We start from the raw sequence: 18,707 nt of genomic DNA on the forward strand, positions 1-18,707 counted from the left end.
TGAAATAACAACCCTGTCTTTCGGGCTCCAGAGAAACCATGTACTAGGAAGTAAAGTTTTGCTGTCCTGTGCTGTTGGGATTACAAACACGGTTTCCCTACAGAATGCTCCATGAACGAGGGCTTGATATGACGCACTTAGTCAGGTCACTGTGCTCTCAGTAAGACAAGGAGCAGAGGGCAGTGTGGCAGGCTCTTGCCAACAGGCAACCCAAACAATGAACTCCTCCCTTGAAGGAGTTCAGAGGAAACTGCCCAGAGCAACACCTTCCACATAATAGCACCTGTGGACGACTGTATCTCATACCCATAACTTTTCTGCTTCTGTGTATATTTCTTTTCTAAATTAATTTCATCCATTGGGAAACCCTGAGTCAGTATTTCACTTCCCACTGCCATATCACCACATAATATGTTTTCTTCGTAAAAAAGCATTTAGAAAGAGACATTTTCTCTGAATATGAGCAAGAACTATATTCTGGGAAGCGGCACAGGAATAAATGAAGAAACTCAGTAAGAGATTATTCAAGGAAGTTACAGATAGGGAAGCTATTTTGATTCTTTAACTTTTATATGTATTACTTCATGAACTTCATTAACTGTAATTATGACTATGCTTTTTGATCTTAATAACAATTCAGTTAATACACAGTTAAAATACCCTGGTGACACCAGACATCATTTTCTTATCTTCCTAGGAAAAAGTCCTATATTTAGATAAGAATATTTATTACTGACCAAAAATCCCAATGTGGACAACTCTGAATGTATTGAAAAACAGACAGAAGACTGATCTTTGCCCTCAGGTAGAGGAAACAACACATTAGCAAGTATATATTAAAATATATTGCAAAGGGTCCCTGAAATGCATTGTCAAAAGCTACTAATTTATGTATTTTTTTATATTTCAGAGCTTAAATCTGTGTTCTTATAAAGTTGGGCATTTCTTTTTATTGGGTTTTGTTTCTTGGAGTGATCTGTAATTTATTTCCTTCCTTGGAATTTCTTTATAAATGTATTGGTTAAGCTGTTTTCATTTTTCTGTGATGTCCACTAATAGGATATTACTTTGATTAGTTGCTGTTAGCATTTTTGTTAATTCTTATTTGCTAACAGAAGCATCTTTATATCTGTAAAGATTTGATTTTCTAAGGAATTCAAGTGTGTAATTGCCTAACATATACTCAGTCCTCTGTGATAGGTAAAGCTGCATTAACCAACGGGAGGGTTACCTTTCCCGTCTTGTCAACTCTGTGGCATTTAAATTATGTTTTCATTAATTCTTGGCTTGTCCATGTGAACCTCATCAAACTTCTGATTCCACAAGCACATGTAGAATACCCAGGACTTGGTTAGCGTGATTCATTTCAATATATCCTTCCTACTTAATATCCATGTTCTATAATATTTATGTTCCCTTGTGTAACGGGTAACATCACAAAAACAACAAAAAACTTCATTTCATATCAACAGGGTTTGATTTTTTAAAAAATAATGGTTGTTGTCATATAATACATGAAATCTAAAAGTCAACAAAAAATAAGACTTCAGCAAACATTTAAAAACATGACTTTTTTAAGGCAACATGACTAACCAATTGGCATCTAAGAAGGAAAAAGGAACAACTGTATCTCAAATAAACTACAGATGATGCTTATTCCAATACCGTATGATCCCACTCCTGGGCATATATCTGGAGAAAACTCTAATTCGAAAAGATACATGCACCCCAGTGTTCATAGCAGCACTATTTACAACAGCCAAGACATGGAAGCAACCTAAGTGTCATCGACGGATGAATTGATAAAGAAGATATATATAAACACACACACACACATATATATATACATACACATATGTGATAAAATATTACTCAGCCATAAAAAAGGATGAAATAATGCCATTTGCAGCAATGTGGATAGACCTAGAGATTATCATACTAAGTGAAGTCAGACAAAGACAAACATCATATGAAACTGCTTATATGTGGAATCTAAAAAAATGATACAAATGAACTTATTTACAAAACAGAAGTAGACTCACAGACAGAAAGGAAATTTATGATTACCAAAGGGGAAAGGGGAGGGGAGGGATAAATTAGGAGTTTGGGATTAAAATATACACACTACTATATACAAAATAGATAACCAACAAGGACCTACTATAAAGCACAGGGAACTATACTCAATATCTTGTAATAACCTATAATGGAAAAGAATCTGAAAAAGATATATCTATATATACATATATATATGAAGATATATATATATATATTCAGTTACATATATATGTATGTGTGTGTGTGTGTGTGTGTGTGTATATATATATATATATATATATATATATAAACTGAATCACTTTGCTGTATACCTGAAACTAACACACTGCAAATCAACCATATTTCAATAAAAATTAAAAAAATACAATAAAACAATTCCTCTCTCATAAAAAAACAAATATAAGAGCCCTTAGAAATAAAATCTGCATTTCTTATTCCCACACACTTAAATTACAATAAACAGTTTCATTTTTAAATAAAAATTCAATTAAGAATCTGAAAGTCCTTGATACAGAGCTAGCTACATACTGTTCTTACTCTTGTTCAAGAACCCACAAGGGACCTAATTTAGATTTTCAAAAAATTCTCACATTATCATTGAAGTGATCTGGCAAGGTTTTCTCCTCATCTATCCAATATCATCTCTGCCATTTCTAGTGAAGACTGGAAATATTCTAGTTCATCCCGGTTAATTGGCTTATCTCTTTGTCCTCACAGTTTCTGGTTTGGTTACATAACCACTGACAGATACTATTCTCTGCTGTCCCCTTGGAAGTCCTTTCCCAGCCCTCTCCTCCAGGATATGCCCATTTGCTCCTTTAAAACTCAGGCCAAACCTTTCGAGTTTAAATGCTCCTTTAAATCAGAGTATTACATACATTATTTACAAATGCATTTTTCTATATTAGAGCGACGGGGAAATAAGTCAATGAGCTCTCTATTTCTGTCCACCAACTCATGTTCATCATGCTTTCAAGATCTCGTACAACAAAATCTAGGGAGTCTTCCATGATTTCCTCATCTGTTTTTGCTGACTCCTTTACCCCATGGCCCATCTTCGCAAGAATATTTATTTTGTAAATTTTGTCTCTTTGACATGAGTGATACCTATAAATGTCTTCTTCCTATCTCAAAATAGAATCATTGAATTTTCAGATGTTAGTTCATCAAATACAGCCTCCTTATTTTATGCATTACTGAGGCTCAGATTAATTGTGTCCTCTCCAAGACATGCTTATAGAACCTAATTCCCTGACCCCTATTTTAGCATGCTTTTCCCTGTGTAAAACAGATAGATTCCAAGTTTCCAATGGTACCTAATGCAGTACAGGGACTGTAATGTGGAATTAAACCTCAATGTGTCAAACAAGCTATTTTGTTTACAAAATAAATACGTACAGAGTAACCAGCACATTCAAAGGAATGTTCTCTTTTGAAGTAGATTCCTTAGAAGCCAATCTGGGATTTGGACCATTTCTAGCTCAGTGTTCTTTTCCCAAAGAGCACTGCCTTTCCAAGAGCTCAAAGAAAGCTTGCCAAAAATGTGGTTTAAGGAGACCACCAAAGGATCCTGACCTTCAAGCCTGCTTTTGTGTGTGTGTGTGTGTGTGTGTGTGTGTGTGTGTGTGTGAGAGAGAGAGAGAGAGAGAGACAGAGAAAAAAAGAGAGATTGGAGGTGGGGGTGAAAGAAAGGTGAGAGAATCAGACGTGAGACGATAATAGTAATATGAATAACAACAGTTTTGAATCTGTGTGTCACTGCTGCAAGCACTTTACCTGCATTAACTCATTGAGCATCACAGAAATCTCATGAAGTAGATATTAGCATTCTATCCATTTAACTGATGGGGAAACTGAGGTACAGGAATGCTAAATAACTTGCCCAAGATCATAAGCAGTGAGGTGTGTACCACATCAGAATCCTAAATATTTAACTCTACAGCTTGGGTTCTTAACTGCCTTGATAATTATACAGATATACTTTTTATATATTTAATATATATTCAGTAATCTTTTGTGCTTATTTTACATTAGGCTCTAAGTGTGTTGGTGCACAAGACATGGGTCTTGAAATCAATGGATGAGAGTAAAGAGAAGAGGAATCTAGTAATTTTAATCCAGTTTATAAGGATTTCCTAGCTGAGCTTGAACACAAGGAATTGAAACCATGTAGGAGTGCCATCTTTGAGGTGGGGCTGGTGATGGGGTGAGGAGGGTAGACTTTCACATCTAAGCTTGAATCTGAAGGTGGGCTAGCAGTTAGCTGCACAGGTGGCGCAGAAGGTATTCCCCACTGAGCAACAACAGCTTCAAAGGCCTGAGATGGGACAGAGCACGATGCATTCATTGGCTTGCAAATCAGCCGGACTGGCTGAATTTGTGTGGCATCCCTTCCTGTCTTGATCCATAAGCAAAGAACAAAAAGGTTAATAAACATCAGGTTTTCAGAAAGTAGCATCTCCCTTCCCCTGCCTTAGCCATTTTACAGGTGAAAAGTAATGACTTAACGCATAATTTGATTTAGTGATCCTTCTCTTATTTTATATTTATCTCATATATATATGCATTTATTTATACTGTATTGGAAGTATCTTAAGGGGTGTGTGTGTGTGTGTGTGTGTGTGTGTGTGTGTGTGTGTGTGTACTTGCTTTGTCCCAATGATGCTACTTAAGATAGGACTTAGTTCTTGAGCCACTGTGTAAACTTGTCCAGACTCACTCTACAAATGAAAGGACCATAACTTTTCTTAAACAGAATTGAAACGCCTTACTTTTGCAAATCTGTCTGATATGTACTGTTAAGTATGAGTAAACAGTTCCCAAAGCGCAACAGAGTAAAACCTTTGCCCGTCTAAATACATTTGCGGGATGGGACACATTACACATTACTGTCAGAATCAGCGGAGTGATTCTCAGACTATCCTGAATCAAGTACTAGGTCAGGCAGGGGAGTGAGTGAGTGGGGGCGGGTAGGGATTATCAACTCAGCATTCAATCTTTTGGGGTTTTTTTTGGCTATAGAGTGTAGTGGATATATTCCCCTGTAAATTCCTACGAGATGAACTTTTTGATGAATTAAGTGCTTGAAGAAACTAATTTAATGCATAATGATTATGGAGAGGGAAACAATACTGAAAATGTGGATTGACTATAATGCTAAAAACAAAACAAAACAAAACCCACAAAAATAAAAACACTTCCCTTCAGTGGTTAAAAGGTGTTCTTAGTAATAAAATCTCCTGGTTATTACAAAGTTCTTAACACATGTAACAATGACAGTGGAAACAAGGATGTGAAAGAATAATTCAATTCCACAAACACTGATTCCTGCCTATTATAATGATGATGATATGTATAATGAATGGCCCAAGCTACCATAGATTGAAAACCAGGTACTGAACTCCCTCCATACTTTATATAAATTATCTCACCTGATTTGCAAACAATCTCAGGAAGTATTTTTACAGTTGAGAAAACTGGAGCTTTTGTTTTTGTTTTTGTTTTGCAACAGTGCTTTTTTCTTTTTTTTTTAAATTGATCTTTATTGGAGTATAATTGCTTCACGATACTGTGTTCGTTTCTGTTGTACACAAAAGTGAATCAGCCACATGCATACATGTGTCCCCATATCCCCTCCCTCTTGAGCCTCCCTCCCACCCTCCCTATCCCACCCCTCTAGGTGGTCACAAAGCACCGAGTTGATCTCCCTGTGCTATGCTGCTGTTTCCCACTAGCTAACTATTTTACATTCGGTAGTATATATATATCAATGCTACTGTCACTTGGCCCCAGCTTCCCCCTCCCACCCCGTGTCCTCAAGTCCATTCTCTATGTCTACATCTTTATTCCTGCCCTGCAACTAGGTTCATCAGTACCATTTCTTTCTTTTTTTTTTTTTTTTTGGATTCCATATATATGCCTTAGAATACGGTATTTGGAGAAAACTGGAGCCTTGAGAAGATAATTTGCCAAAGTCTAGTTACATAGATAATTAGTGATTGTACTGAGAATCAAACTCAGGTCTATTTGACTCCAAAGCTTGAGCCAGGCTCACAAGACCAGTTTGGAGTGAAAATTCTTAGAGTAATAGGAAACCTGTATAGAAGAAAAGAAAAGGATACAGTTGCAGCCATGCTCTAAGAGCTGATCTCAGCACGGTAGGGCAGGAGGCAAAGAGCAGACAAGCTTCCTTATAATTACCTCATTCAGAAATAAAAAAAAACTATGACTCATATACAGAGAACAAGAGCTCAAAAAAGAAGACAGGAAGCCAGCTGAAGATATGACATTCTCACCAGTTAGCATTTCCTTTGAGTTTATATTTTGTGGGCTTGTGGAGGTGTTCTTTCTAATAGATATGCCAGCAAAAGAAGCTGGTCCAAGTGACAGCTACCACTGTTGAAATAATGTGTTACTTTTGATTTCCTCAGCTGACTTTTAACTCATTTACCCTGGCCTGCGTTTAATCAGCATAGTATGCTGCCTAATTTTGTAGTAATATATTAGCGTTGGTAATTGGTTTTATGTATATCTCCCGCATTATACTGTGAATACATTGAGAACAAGGACCATATCTGTCTTGCTCATAACTCTGTCTCCAGCACTGTGTTAACTGCAACCTCATACTAATTGATTAATAAATATTTTTGAATGAATGAGTGAATATCCTTAATCACTATGCTATGCTGCCAGCCGCTGTACTAGGTATCAGGGTTTACATATGTATAACAGTGCTTCCATCTAAGTAGCTTCTAGCCTGCTGGGGAGATGGCCATGTAACAAATATGATACAGTGTGGTAAGTGCAACAAAATATATGAGCAAGTTATAGAAGCAGTGGGAAGGAGGAAATGATTGACAAATAAAATGGGAGGGGAGATACAAAGACACGAAGTAGAATTATTTACTTCTTATTCTGATTCCACAGTCTCTATCAAGGAGAAAAACCTTGAAACAAGAAATGGGACAACAGCTAGGAAGGATTTCATGTAAAAACAAGAGGTGGGAGAGAGTGAAAGAGTACTCAGTTGTTTTATGTAAGAATACCCAGGCCCAGGCTATTCATGTTTTAGAGCAATGAAAAAGCTTAACGTTATGATTGCTCAGTCAAATAACTGTGAAGAGTCATAGGGAAAGGAATTAAAAGGTAATCAAAATGCAAGTGAATTATTATTTTAAAAAGTGCTAATTCTAGATAAAATTCCAGAAAAGATGATTTAAACAGATGGTCTGTACATGTGAAAAGAGGGAACAGTGACTGTTGCCTGGGCTCACTAGGGAGAGAATGTCCATTTGTCAAATTAAAGCCCATGAAGAATCTTAACATATAAAACAGACAAAAGCAAGAGTGAGGCACCCAGAGCCCTGACCCCATGGAACATAATTAGAAAACCAGTGATCTAGTCTTGAGATTCTCTGACAAAATTTCTTATGTTCTGTACATGGAAGGATGGAATACAAGATGAGTAATAAGGGTATGGTTGAGTACATGGATTTTTAGTTAGTTGAAACGTTGAAAATGTTTCAAAGAACAGCAATGCTCAGCTCCTTTGCACCACCAATAAGGGATGTGGCACCTGTTCATCGTATTGGCAGCAGTGACCCACCTGGCAAGGAATCTCCAGGGAGGTCGCTGTGGGGTGGTGACAGGGAAGTCTCCCCCTTTTCCTCTTGAGGGTCACTACTCTGAGAGGGTATCCTGAACTTGGCCCTGTCTTGTTAAATATAGTTTTTGAATAATATATTGGATGAATAACTAAAAGGCAGGCTAATCGCATCTTCAGATGACAAGATTAGGTTCATTAAAATAAAAGACAAAACTTTATTGATCCCTCTCTGTACACCATGTCTAGCACTAAAGAGGATTCTTGCCCAGGAGATGTTAAAAAGTTTTAATTTATGTGATGATGCAGACCTGATTTACCCGGGTTTTGTGTGTTTGCTTGCTTGTTTTTTGTTTGTTGTTGTTGTTTTACTTACCACCAGCATAATATGAACAAAAAAATTGATTAAGGTCCAGAAAGCTACTGTACCTTTAGTGTATACTGTGGATAGAGTGTCCACAACTTGGGAGAATGTAATGTAACATACTGAACTAGGTATGTTACTAATGTAACATACTGTAACATACTGAAATCCCACTAGGAGTAAAACGTCCAGATCAAGTACCATATTTTGAGGTGGACATTAATAAATAGCATTATATCCAGAAGAAGGTAACCAAGGCCATAAAGTGTCTGAAAAACAGCAGGATTAGTGAAGAGAACTAGGGATGTTTAATCTTATAGAACAGAGACACATGGAGCCCATCTATATAGCCTATTATCAAATATTTGCGTGTCCATCAACACTACTTTCAAACACTTGGAGTTTGGAGAACTGGGACAAGATTTATTCTATGTCCTTAGAGGCCAGAATTAGGGTCAAAAGGTATAATTAGATGATAGCAGTTTTGATCAATAGAAAGAAGAGCTTTCTAACAATTTACAGCTACAAAATGGAATTGGCTTTCTCAAAAAGCAGTGTGCTTTTATATATAGTAGTGTATTTATGTTAATCCCAACCTCCTAATTTATCCCTCCCCACTTTTCCTCTTTGGTAACCATAATCAACTATACTACAATAAAATTTTTAAAAAAGCAGTGTGTGTTGGGTTGCCAGAGATGTATAGTAAGAGGCTGGATATACAAATCTGCATTTTTATATGCAAATACACACACGACATGTATTTGATGAAAGGAATTCCTGGTTACATGCTACGAGCTGGATAGATAACCTGGTCATTAAGGTCTCTGGCAAACTGAAGTAAAACATTCATATCATTTTGATATTCCGTCAAATCTTGTAGTATAATTCTTTGGCTCATTAGTTGTTAATTGCAGGTGGCAAATTGGAACCAGATTAATCATGTCCTTGAAGAACCAGAAATGTTTGGTTGTTTTGTCAGCTAATAAGTATTTCAACAACCTGAATTTACAATGAGTCTTTGGTTTACGTATCACCCCAAAAGTCACCAGAAAAGATGATAATATCAACAATAAGACATATAAATTTTTCATACATTCCTTTATCCTCCCTTCTGGTTCAGACAAACATTGCCTCTTTTAGCGGCCGCTAATAAGCTAAATGAATCCAAGAGTGTGCTGATAAATATTTAACAACCGGGTCTCTGAAAAAAAAAGGGAGGGGTGTTTCTAATTTGTTGTTGAATTTGTTTGTCTAATTGTGCTGTTAGTTTTGTGTTTGGCAAGTCGCACGGTGTGAATACTCCCATCATGGGTGATTTTGAGCTACCAGGGGGAAGAGATGAGCACAATCCTCTTTAGTGAAGAATATTTACAAGCTGGTTACAGCGCACTGCTGCATGAACCCCATATTTTAATCAGGAGAATCAGTTCAACAGATTTCTCCTCCATGAGAAGATCAATGTTTTCTGTACAGGAAGAATGTAGAGGTGTGATTACATATGCTTAAGTTTTCCATTTAAATGAAAATACCAGCAATATTTTGAAAGAACCTATTCTTAATTATATTGCATTTGCTCAGGGCTGAAGCCCAGTCTCTCAGGACGCATCACTTTGGTTAGGTGTGTCTTCTCTGTTCTTGTCAAAATAGGCTGGACACGTGACGTGGCAAATGGAAATCAAAGTTTTGCATTCAGTGTTGGAGCAGGCCTCCACTGAGGGATGCATTCTGGAAGCACTGGCACTAAGTATGCTCCTGAGTAATCTCTACAGAGGCTGACAAAGAAGGTCTGTAGGAATAAGTGGAGTTTAAAACTACCAAGATCAGCAGATTCTGACCCGTCTAACAAGAACTGTAGTGTAAGGAAATAGTTAAAACCACATCCCCAAATTTGGAAACTATAGGTTAGAGATATTCGGTGTCAACCACCTCTCACAAACCTCTAACCCCTCCTATTTCCTAGGTATTTAAGAACTTTACCTGTAGGTTAGTTAAATCACAAGACTCTTAAGAGGATACAAGGGGCAGGGCTGGGGGTGAAGAGGAAGAATTATAATATTGTACAGGTAAATTTCTAAATGAATAACACACAGTCATAAATCTAAGATTTGGGGTGAAGGAGATTTAGATGGAGATATTTTCAAGGTTGCTCCTTAAAGAGAGAGTCACCATCTGGTAACTCTTTTTTTATGAAGAAAGCAAACAACCAAGCATTAGTCAAGGAACACATGAGAAAACTGTATAACCTTGGAAAGCCTCTGGAAATGGTACAAGAGTAGAGAAGGCCTTGATCTTAGAAAGGAGAGGAAAAACAATCAAGGTTGAAAAAACATTGAGAAAGAGAGTCCAGTGAAAGCTGTGAAAACTAAGGTACATTTCCTACACCGAGGTAGTAGAATCCAGTAAGATGTAACCCCAGAGGCGATTCGAATGCCAAGGCTCTTTTGAAACATATAAATAGATGCCTAATGCATTTTACAGACCCAGTCTATATATTAGACAATAAAGTCTAATGTAATTGTTCAACAATGTAGTGCAGATGATGAAATCTAAGTACTTAATTCGGAAAAAAGTATAGTATTAAGATGACTGCATTGATTACTGTGAAGAGTACGACATGTTTGAATGGGCTTGACAGGGAAAAAGTACTGTGCTCTGTAATTTAGAAATCTAAAGCTAGTTATTTCTTCTAGGAACATGCACTTTATTCAATAAGCTTTCTCTATTAATTGTTTCTAGGCAATGTTTGGACAACACCAATGCCAACAACAAAAAAGACACACTTGAACCCCCAAAATAAAATTGGATTTGTTCTACAGATCTAATTGCATATATTATTTCTTAATATATCAAACTCATAATTTGATTAAGAGATGAATCACTAAATAAGAAGATATTTTACAATGAAGAGCTAAATTTCTATCCTATTTTGTTTCCAAAGAAACATAAAGTAACAACAAGATGCGTGCCTGTGTTCTTTTTACTAATCTTTCACTATGAAGGCCCCATGGGAGGAGGTGCCATTGTATAAGTGGGCTCACTATTTAGAACCTAGAGAGACACCCTGGAAAGACACACAGGTAGAGTGGAAAGAGAAACTTCTCCTTACTCTTCTGGGGCTGTTGGTTCTGAAGTAAGTAGGAAGGAGACTACCCAGTTCCAAGCCCAATGAGTTTCCTAGGAAGGGCTTAGGAAAAAGTTTGATACTGAGAGCTTTGGAAAGTGTTTTTTGTCAGATGCTGCCTTCTCTCTCCTTACTCAATGGGCAGTTCACTGTCACCCACAGAGGACCACCTCCAGGCAAAACCGAAGTGGCAAAGTTTGTCTTTAATAATCCTCCCTTTCCTCTTTGGACCCCCTCTCTCTGCTACTGACCCTCTCTTGCTGCTCCAGCCAAAAAATGGAATCAATTTAGTCACATTTTGTTGCTTATGCCAGAGGTATATTTCAAAACAAACGGCACATTAAAAGTGAAATTTCAAGTATCAGAGTGAAATTTTTGGATAGGTAATGTTTTTGGATAGCTAATGTTAGATTTTGGGTAGTTAAACCTTAGACAAGCATAGTCAATGATATTTAAAGACTCATAAAAGTTAATACACTAGAGGAATCATAATTAAAATATATGTTTTCCTCCATTAATTCCCCCCAGATTTTTTTAGCCAGTGAGTCCACATTGCTGTGATCTTTCATTAGTTTTATGTGACATGTGTTTCTGAGTTTTTGAATACTTTCAGTATAGTGAGGCTTAGATCAGATCACCTCAGAATCCCATTGTCTCTTTGCTTGATATTCATTTGGAAGGAGTGATGATGTCCAAATGCCTTTTGTTTATATCTTCACCAAAAGGGAAAGCTGCATGTTTTCAGTTATCAATGACAAACCAAGACATGACACCCACTCGGATGAATGCCTCTCCAACTTCCAAAACTAAGCACAATGACAAAAGTGAATCAATAATAGAAGCCTCTTTTTTGCTTCTTCTTTAGCTTGTTAAAAATAAAAGGGTAGAAGTAACTGAATACAAATTATAGTATCAGAATATATCATTGCCTGGTATGGAGGAAGGACCCTGCAGGTGTGTAGCTCCCCCTAATAGCCATCGCACGTACAATGTGCTTCAAAGGTCACCACAATAAATCTTCTCGCAGATAGAATTACAGTCCCCCAGCTGTTAAAAAACCACTGCACACAGTACCAAACCCCGGAAAGGGACGACTCCCTACAGGTACAGAGATTGTCTTTCCCAACACCTATAGGGAATAATCAATTAATTTTAGAATAGTAAGGAACAAGATAATAAAACCAGTTTTCTATTGAGTGAGTCAGTTACTTAACATCTTTGTGCCTCTTTTTCTTCGGCTGTACACATGGTCTCATAATTTACCTACCAGTGGGGTTTTGTTAGGGTTAAATTAAATAATGTTTATAAAATGCCTGGCAAATAAAAATCACTTAATGAATAGCAGCCATCACTATTGTTCTGCCAATATTTGAATCTGGAGAATGACTTCACCCTTTGGGTAGGGGGTAGAGTTGGTTTGCAGCGGGTTAGAAAGGCAGAGGGTGGATTTCAGAAGCAAATCTGAGCATTATCATTAAATTAGGCTACATGCAAAGCAATCATGGAGAACAACAGTAATAGTGTCTTGCTACCAAAAAAATCTTCAGAGACTTTCATTGAAATCTGTCAAAAATACCACCAAAGGAAATATGAGACACACTTTAGGCTAGGTTGTGTCTAGCTTCATTTAAGCAACTGCCTTCTTGTAAATTGGGAACACAGCACATGCAAACATTGCAAAATACATAAAAACAAGGTGTTTTGAAACACACATCACACCAACTGACTTCATACTGGAAACTAAAGGTACAGGTAACACAGATGTGCTTATGGTGCTTCTGCTATTTAACCAGTGATCCTTTATGTTTAGCACTCTGGATTTCCTAAGAAAGATTTCCTTTTTCATTAGATAATGATGGGAGAGCATTTTCTACGTATTGATAGGCTGATGGATCAATACAAACATAAAGAGTGTCTCCGCTTGAGGAAAAGGTTTTCTGAGCTGTGTTTCTCTCCACTTAATCTCTAAGGTGGCACAACAATAGTTATCTCCACCTGGACCTCTCCCAGACATCACTTTGATAACTCAAAAGCCTCTCAAAACAGTATCTCCAAAAAACGATCTCATTATATAACCACCACCGCACTGCTCCCCTCCCCCAACCCCAGGCCTGAACCTGCTTCTCTTCCTGGATTCCTTGCCATATCCTCGCTATTGAGAAAAGTAATATCACCCTCAACCCATTCAGTTTTGCAAGCCAGAAATTCAGGAGTCATTCTTGACAGTCCCCCTCTTTCCCTTCCTAATCCAACCCATCATCAAGGACTGTTGATTTTATTTCCTAAATTACTCCCTCTGTCCATCTCTCTTCCTCTCTCTACCATCAGTCTAATCTAACCTACCATCATCTCTCTCCTGGACCACTGTAATAGCCTCTTACCTGGTCTGACTCCACAAGCTCCCCCAACATGGTTGCTCCTGCCCCCGAAACTATCCTCACATCATAGCATGAACCGAATCACATTACCCTGCCACCCCCAACCCCATGCTTAGGACTCCTGTACGACTTCTGATGGCATCAGGATGAAGAGGAAAAAAGTGCCTTAACCAGACTTACAAAGCCCAACCACCCCCCACCCCCCTTCACGGTACTCTACTCTCTTCATCTCTGCTCCAGCCATGCTAGCCTCCGTGTGCTCACCGTGATTCCTCCTGCCACGAGGCAGCTCCAGCTCTCCCTGCTGCCTGAACCACTCTCGCCAACCCTTCCTGTCTAACTATCTGTGCAGATTTCAGTTCAATTGTCACTTCCTTGAGGAAACCTTCCTTGACCTCCGGACCACAACAATTCCCTGTTACTTACTTTCATAGCACCTTGCAACTCCCCTTCATAGCACTTCACGAAGATGTGATTTTATTTTGTCTACATGATTAATATTTGTCTTTCCTATTGATACGCAAGTTCCAGGAGAAAAGGGACCACATCTATGTTTCCTACTACATAGCCCCAGCCCAAGCACAGGGTCTAGGATCTAAATAAATATTTATAGGATGAATAAGTAAACAATGTCAGGTAAGTTTTCCGCACTGCTTTCAGTGAAGCGACCATACTGTTTTTGCTTTAAAAAAGCCGCAGCAGACAGTCTGTTGTGGAAAATGCCCAGTTTAATCTGTGGATCTAAATATGAAAATGGTTAATGCAACCAAAGTGAGGTAAGGATGGGGGTTTGGCAAAAAAAAAAAAGTGAGCGTCTAAGGTTGTTTTACCTTTAGCTTTAAAGAATTCAGTTTTTCCTCCCTGAGGTGTTCTCTCAGCATCTCGCGGTGGAGCCTCTCCTGCTCCCTGGCAAATTCGCCCAGGGTGTACTGGCGCACGCTGTTGTGACGGCTGGACATGCCCAGGGTGCTGCCGCCTTGGCTGGGCACGCTCGTGAAGCCCTGCCTCCTGGTGAAGTAGTACACGGTGACACAGCTGAAATGTACATTCTTCGCCCTCAGTCGCTTCTCCCTTTTAAGGATGGAGGAAGCTGAAAGGGAAAGAGACAGTTCAGTGAACAGCCAGGGCAGCAGTCTTCAGAGGAGGCGAAGAATTAGAAATTGCCACTCGATGATCTTCAATCCTATGGTCAACCTTTCCTGGCTGGGAGACACTAAAAATGTGGTCTCTCAGAGTTGGCACCGATTTCTCTTTCCTTTCCTCTATTTTCTTCCAGCTGTGGCAGAGTAGACTTTCAAGTCCTTCTATAAAGGTAGTCTAAGCAAACTTTTAGGAAAGTTGCCAGTAGTCTGTGGATCAGTGGCACAATTTAATTTCTCATTTCCCCTAACCTTTTAAGTTTTACTTTTATGGTTTTCACATGAGCCGTAGCATACTATAATCAGAAAAGACACATACTACAAACACTTTGGCTCTTATTTTGATATGGAAGGCATCTGGCATGAAAAAAATGTCTGTTTCTAAATTTTAGAAAATTCCAAAAAGCAGTAAAAATTTACACAAAAAAAGGCTCAAAGGCACCATTTAGGTATTTTTATAACCTAAATCTAACCAAGCTTTCATTTGATGAAAACTCCAGTAAATAACATTACAGACAGTGGGATTTTAATCCAAGTATACACTGAGAAAATTGAAAACGTCATGAGATATATCAGAACCTTTATTACTAGTTACAGGGAAATCAAGATGCACAGAGCACCATGGAAGGTTGAGATACACACTGTATTTGAGAGAAAGAGAGCTACACATTATAATCCTGACCTTTTGGAGTTGGAACATGCTAGACGTCATCTAGCTCAGTCTTTTTATTTTGTAGTGAAGTAACCCAGTCTTGCAGAATTTGAGTTATTTCTTTCACGAAGAAAGAAATGAATGAAACAGACAGAAAGAAACAATGGACTCCTTGGACGTTAAAAAATACATATATCAGCTAACATTTATGGACTTTGCGGAGAACTTTACATGAATTATCTCATCTTATCCTTATAACTCCTTGTGTTGAAATTACCCATGTTTCCATTTGAGGAAACCAATCCACCAAAGGTTAAATAACATGGCCAAGGTCATATAACTAGTGGTGAAACTGGGATTCATTATTCAAGAGCCCAGTCTTTTAACCATCATTTCACAGTAGAGAGCTGAGGTCATGCTAAGGGAGCTGAACAAGGCTGAGGTTTGGTGTCACACTGCTTCTGGTAGATGTCAACTGCTGCAGACTCCAAAGATTATTTTTTTTTTGGGGGGGGGTTGTATATCTCTTTTAAAAAAATGTTTTATTTTTATACACTTTTTAAAGGTTTCTTCCCATTTACAGTTATTTCAAAATATTGGCTATATTCCCTGCGTTGTACAATACATCCTTGCACCCATTTTACACTCAATAGTTTATACCTCCCACTCTCCCATCCTTTTATCGTCCCTCCCCCCTTCCCCACTGGTAACCACTGGTTTGTTCCCTATATTTGTGAGTCTGCTTCTTTTATATTATATTCACTAATTTGTTGTCTTTTTTAGATTCCACATACAAGTGATATCATATGGTATTTATCTTTCTCTGTCTGACTTATTTCACTTAGCATAATGCCCTCCAAGTCCATCCATGTTGCTGCAAATGGCAAAATTTTGTTCTTTTTTATGGCTGACTAGTATTCCATCATATATATATACCACAGCTTCTTTATCCATTCATCTGTTGACGGATACTTAGGATGTTTCCATACCTTGGCTATTATAAATAAAGCTGCTATAAACATTGGGTTGCATGTATCTTTACGAATTAGTGTTTTTGGTTTTTTTGGATATATACCCAGTTCATATGGTAGTTCTATTTTTAGGTTTTTTTTTGAGAAACTTCCATACTGTTTTCCACAGTGGCTGCACCAATTTACATTCCCAACAAAAGTGTACAAGGGTTCCCTTTTCTCCACATCCTCCCAAAATTTGTTATTTGTAGACCAAAGATGATTTCTATTTGGAAGGCTGTATAAGCAATGAAGGAAAAGTGAATACAGCATCACTTTGGATTTATATAAGAATATTCTTTCAAGGGGGTTCAGGATCATTTATCTCATTTTTCCCCCATAAAACTTTCAAGCCAAATACAGAGAGGCTGCTATGATACATCTCATTTCAAGGATTTATTTATTCAATAAATATAAACCAAGGGCCTACTATATGCCAGGCACTTTCTAAATGATTGGACATACTGGTGAAAAAAACAGATGGTGATCCCTGCCTGTATGGAACTTCCACTTGCAGTGATGAGAAACTCAGACAGAAGAAACAGACTCAAAAGATTACAGAGCAAGAGAAGTAGGACATTTGGGCAAGAATTTAGCTTTCCCAACTTTCCCTCCTCTTTATTGCTTTACTTCTCCAGAAGAGATTGCCAGGAAGCAAACGCTTTCACGCATGTACGTAGTTTTCCCATTTATTTATGTACACGTTCACAGCAAAATACTTGTACTTCTGGCAGCAGTGACAATTTTCAACTTAGATTTAGAAGCTCTGATCTGCTTCATAACTGTATGTTTAAATCATCTCAAAACAGAGAAGAATTTGTCAAAATGTAAAAGATCACTGTAGAAAGCAAAATTCAATAATCTGCCCAGTAATCTGCTACCCTATCTGACAACCTCATCCGTCACCACCTTACAGCAGGCTAGAGCCTCTGCTTTTTGGGTGATAACTTTCAACCTATTTTACTCTTAGTATCATACAAATGATGCCCTGAAGACATTATCTTTCAAGGCCATAATTTACAAATGAAATAAAAACATTTTAATGTACTCATTTAAAATAATTACTATAAACACCTCTGATAATTTTATTACTTATTTTTTAGACAATTCATAGTACTCTAGACAAATTTCCTTTTAAAAAAATTTACTTAGATTTTGTACCTGTATTTTTAGATTATAAGAATTCCTCACGGACTTCCCTGGTGGCGCAGTGGTTAAGAATCTGCCTACCAATGCAGGGGACATGGGTTCAAGCCCTGGTCCAGGAAGACCCCACACACCACGGAGCAAGTAAGGCCTGGCACCACAACTACTGAGCCCACATGCCACAACTACTGAAGTCCGCACACCTAGAGCCCATGCTCTGCAACAAGAGAAGCCACCGCAATGAGAAGCCTGCGTACCGAATTGAAGAGTAGCCCCGGCTCGCCGCAACTAGAGAAAGCCTGCGCGCAGCAACGAAGACCCAACGCAGCCAAAAATAAATTTATTAAAAAAAAAAAAATTGTCAACCTTCTGGATGAATCTATTGTACCATCCTTTCACAAAAAGCCAGATTACACTTTCCCCAAAAGACAGTTAAGAGATGTTTTTCCAAGGCTTGGAAGAAGACAATAGTGGCAGAGAGCAGGAGCCCTTTACCTGGGCTCTTGGCACTTCTAACACTGTCAAAGTGCACTAGGATTAATGCTTCTTCCTATCCCTAGGGTTTATAATTCAAACATGTGCTTATACTTGTTTTAGCACTTGCAAATTATAAGTAGCACTGTAGAAACAATGATCAAAAAGCCTATGGGATATATTTAAAAGGAAGGCTTTGAAATGCCACAGGATCAGCCTTATGAAGGATATTTTAAGTGTGGCTTTCCTAAACTTAGGAGCCACTCACGTCTCTCTTCTGATGATTGAATTGGAGTCCTAGAATGGGCTCTTGTGGGCTATCTCCTGTCTCCAGGCCCTGATTTGACTAACATCACAGAATGAAGTTATCAAAAAAGAGTCTGTGTTCTTCAAGTCAGGGAAAAACAGATTAAATTCACTCAGCACATCTGCCTTAGGGAATCCGAAACCTCCCTGATATACCTACCTAGTAATTTGTGCCCTTTACAGAATGATTGAACTCAACTTTGTGTCTCTACAGAGTTCAGGGTTCATTTTACTACCGTGAGGTCAAGAGCAAGAAGAAAGAGGAAGGAGAAGGTGGCTTTCATTACTGCTCTGAAAAATAACTAGTCTGTTTTCATACACAATGCTAATTTTTTGTTGCCTCTCAGCTCCTCTTCTTTTATCCCGTTCACCATTACCATCCTGAAGCAGAAGTGTCTAAATGCAACAGTACTATATATCCTGCCCAGGACACAGCTTTTGGGACGACCATTATGGT

The 18,707-nt window shown here is 38.1% G+C and overlaps 1 protein-coding gene across 11 annotated transcripts in view; it reads right to left on the reverse strand.

The window, feature by feature from the left end:
• Positions 1–18,707, reverse strand: part of CSRNP3 (cysteine and serine rich nuclear protein 3) — a gene marked incomplete at its 5' end in the record, with an annotated part of 250,330 nt that overhangs the window by 12,605 nt on the left and 219,018 nt on the right. For all 11 annotated transcript variants that reach the window (XR_014245556.1, XR_014245557.1, XM_082395310.1 and 8 more), the window contains one exon: positions 14,354–14,613. Coding sequence is in view for 9 of the 11 variants with exons in the window: in XM_082395310.1 (XP_082251436.1) it covers positions 14,354–14,613 (260 nt within the window). The remainder of the gene's footprint in view (positions 1–14,353; positions 14,614–18,707) is intronic.

This window comes from Balaenoptera borealis (genome assembly GCF_965194805.1).
Source record: "Balaenoptera borealis genome assembly, chromosome: 6".
Taxonomy (NCBI): Eukaryota; Metazoa; Chordata; class Mammalia; order Artiodactyla; family Balaenopteridae; genus Balaenoptera; species Balaenoptera borealis.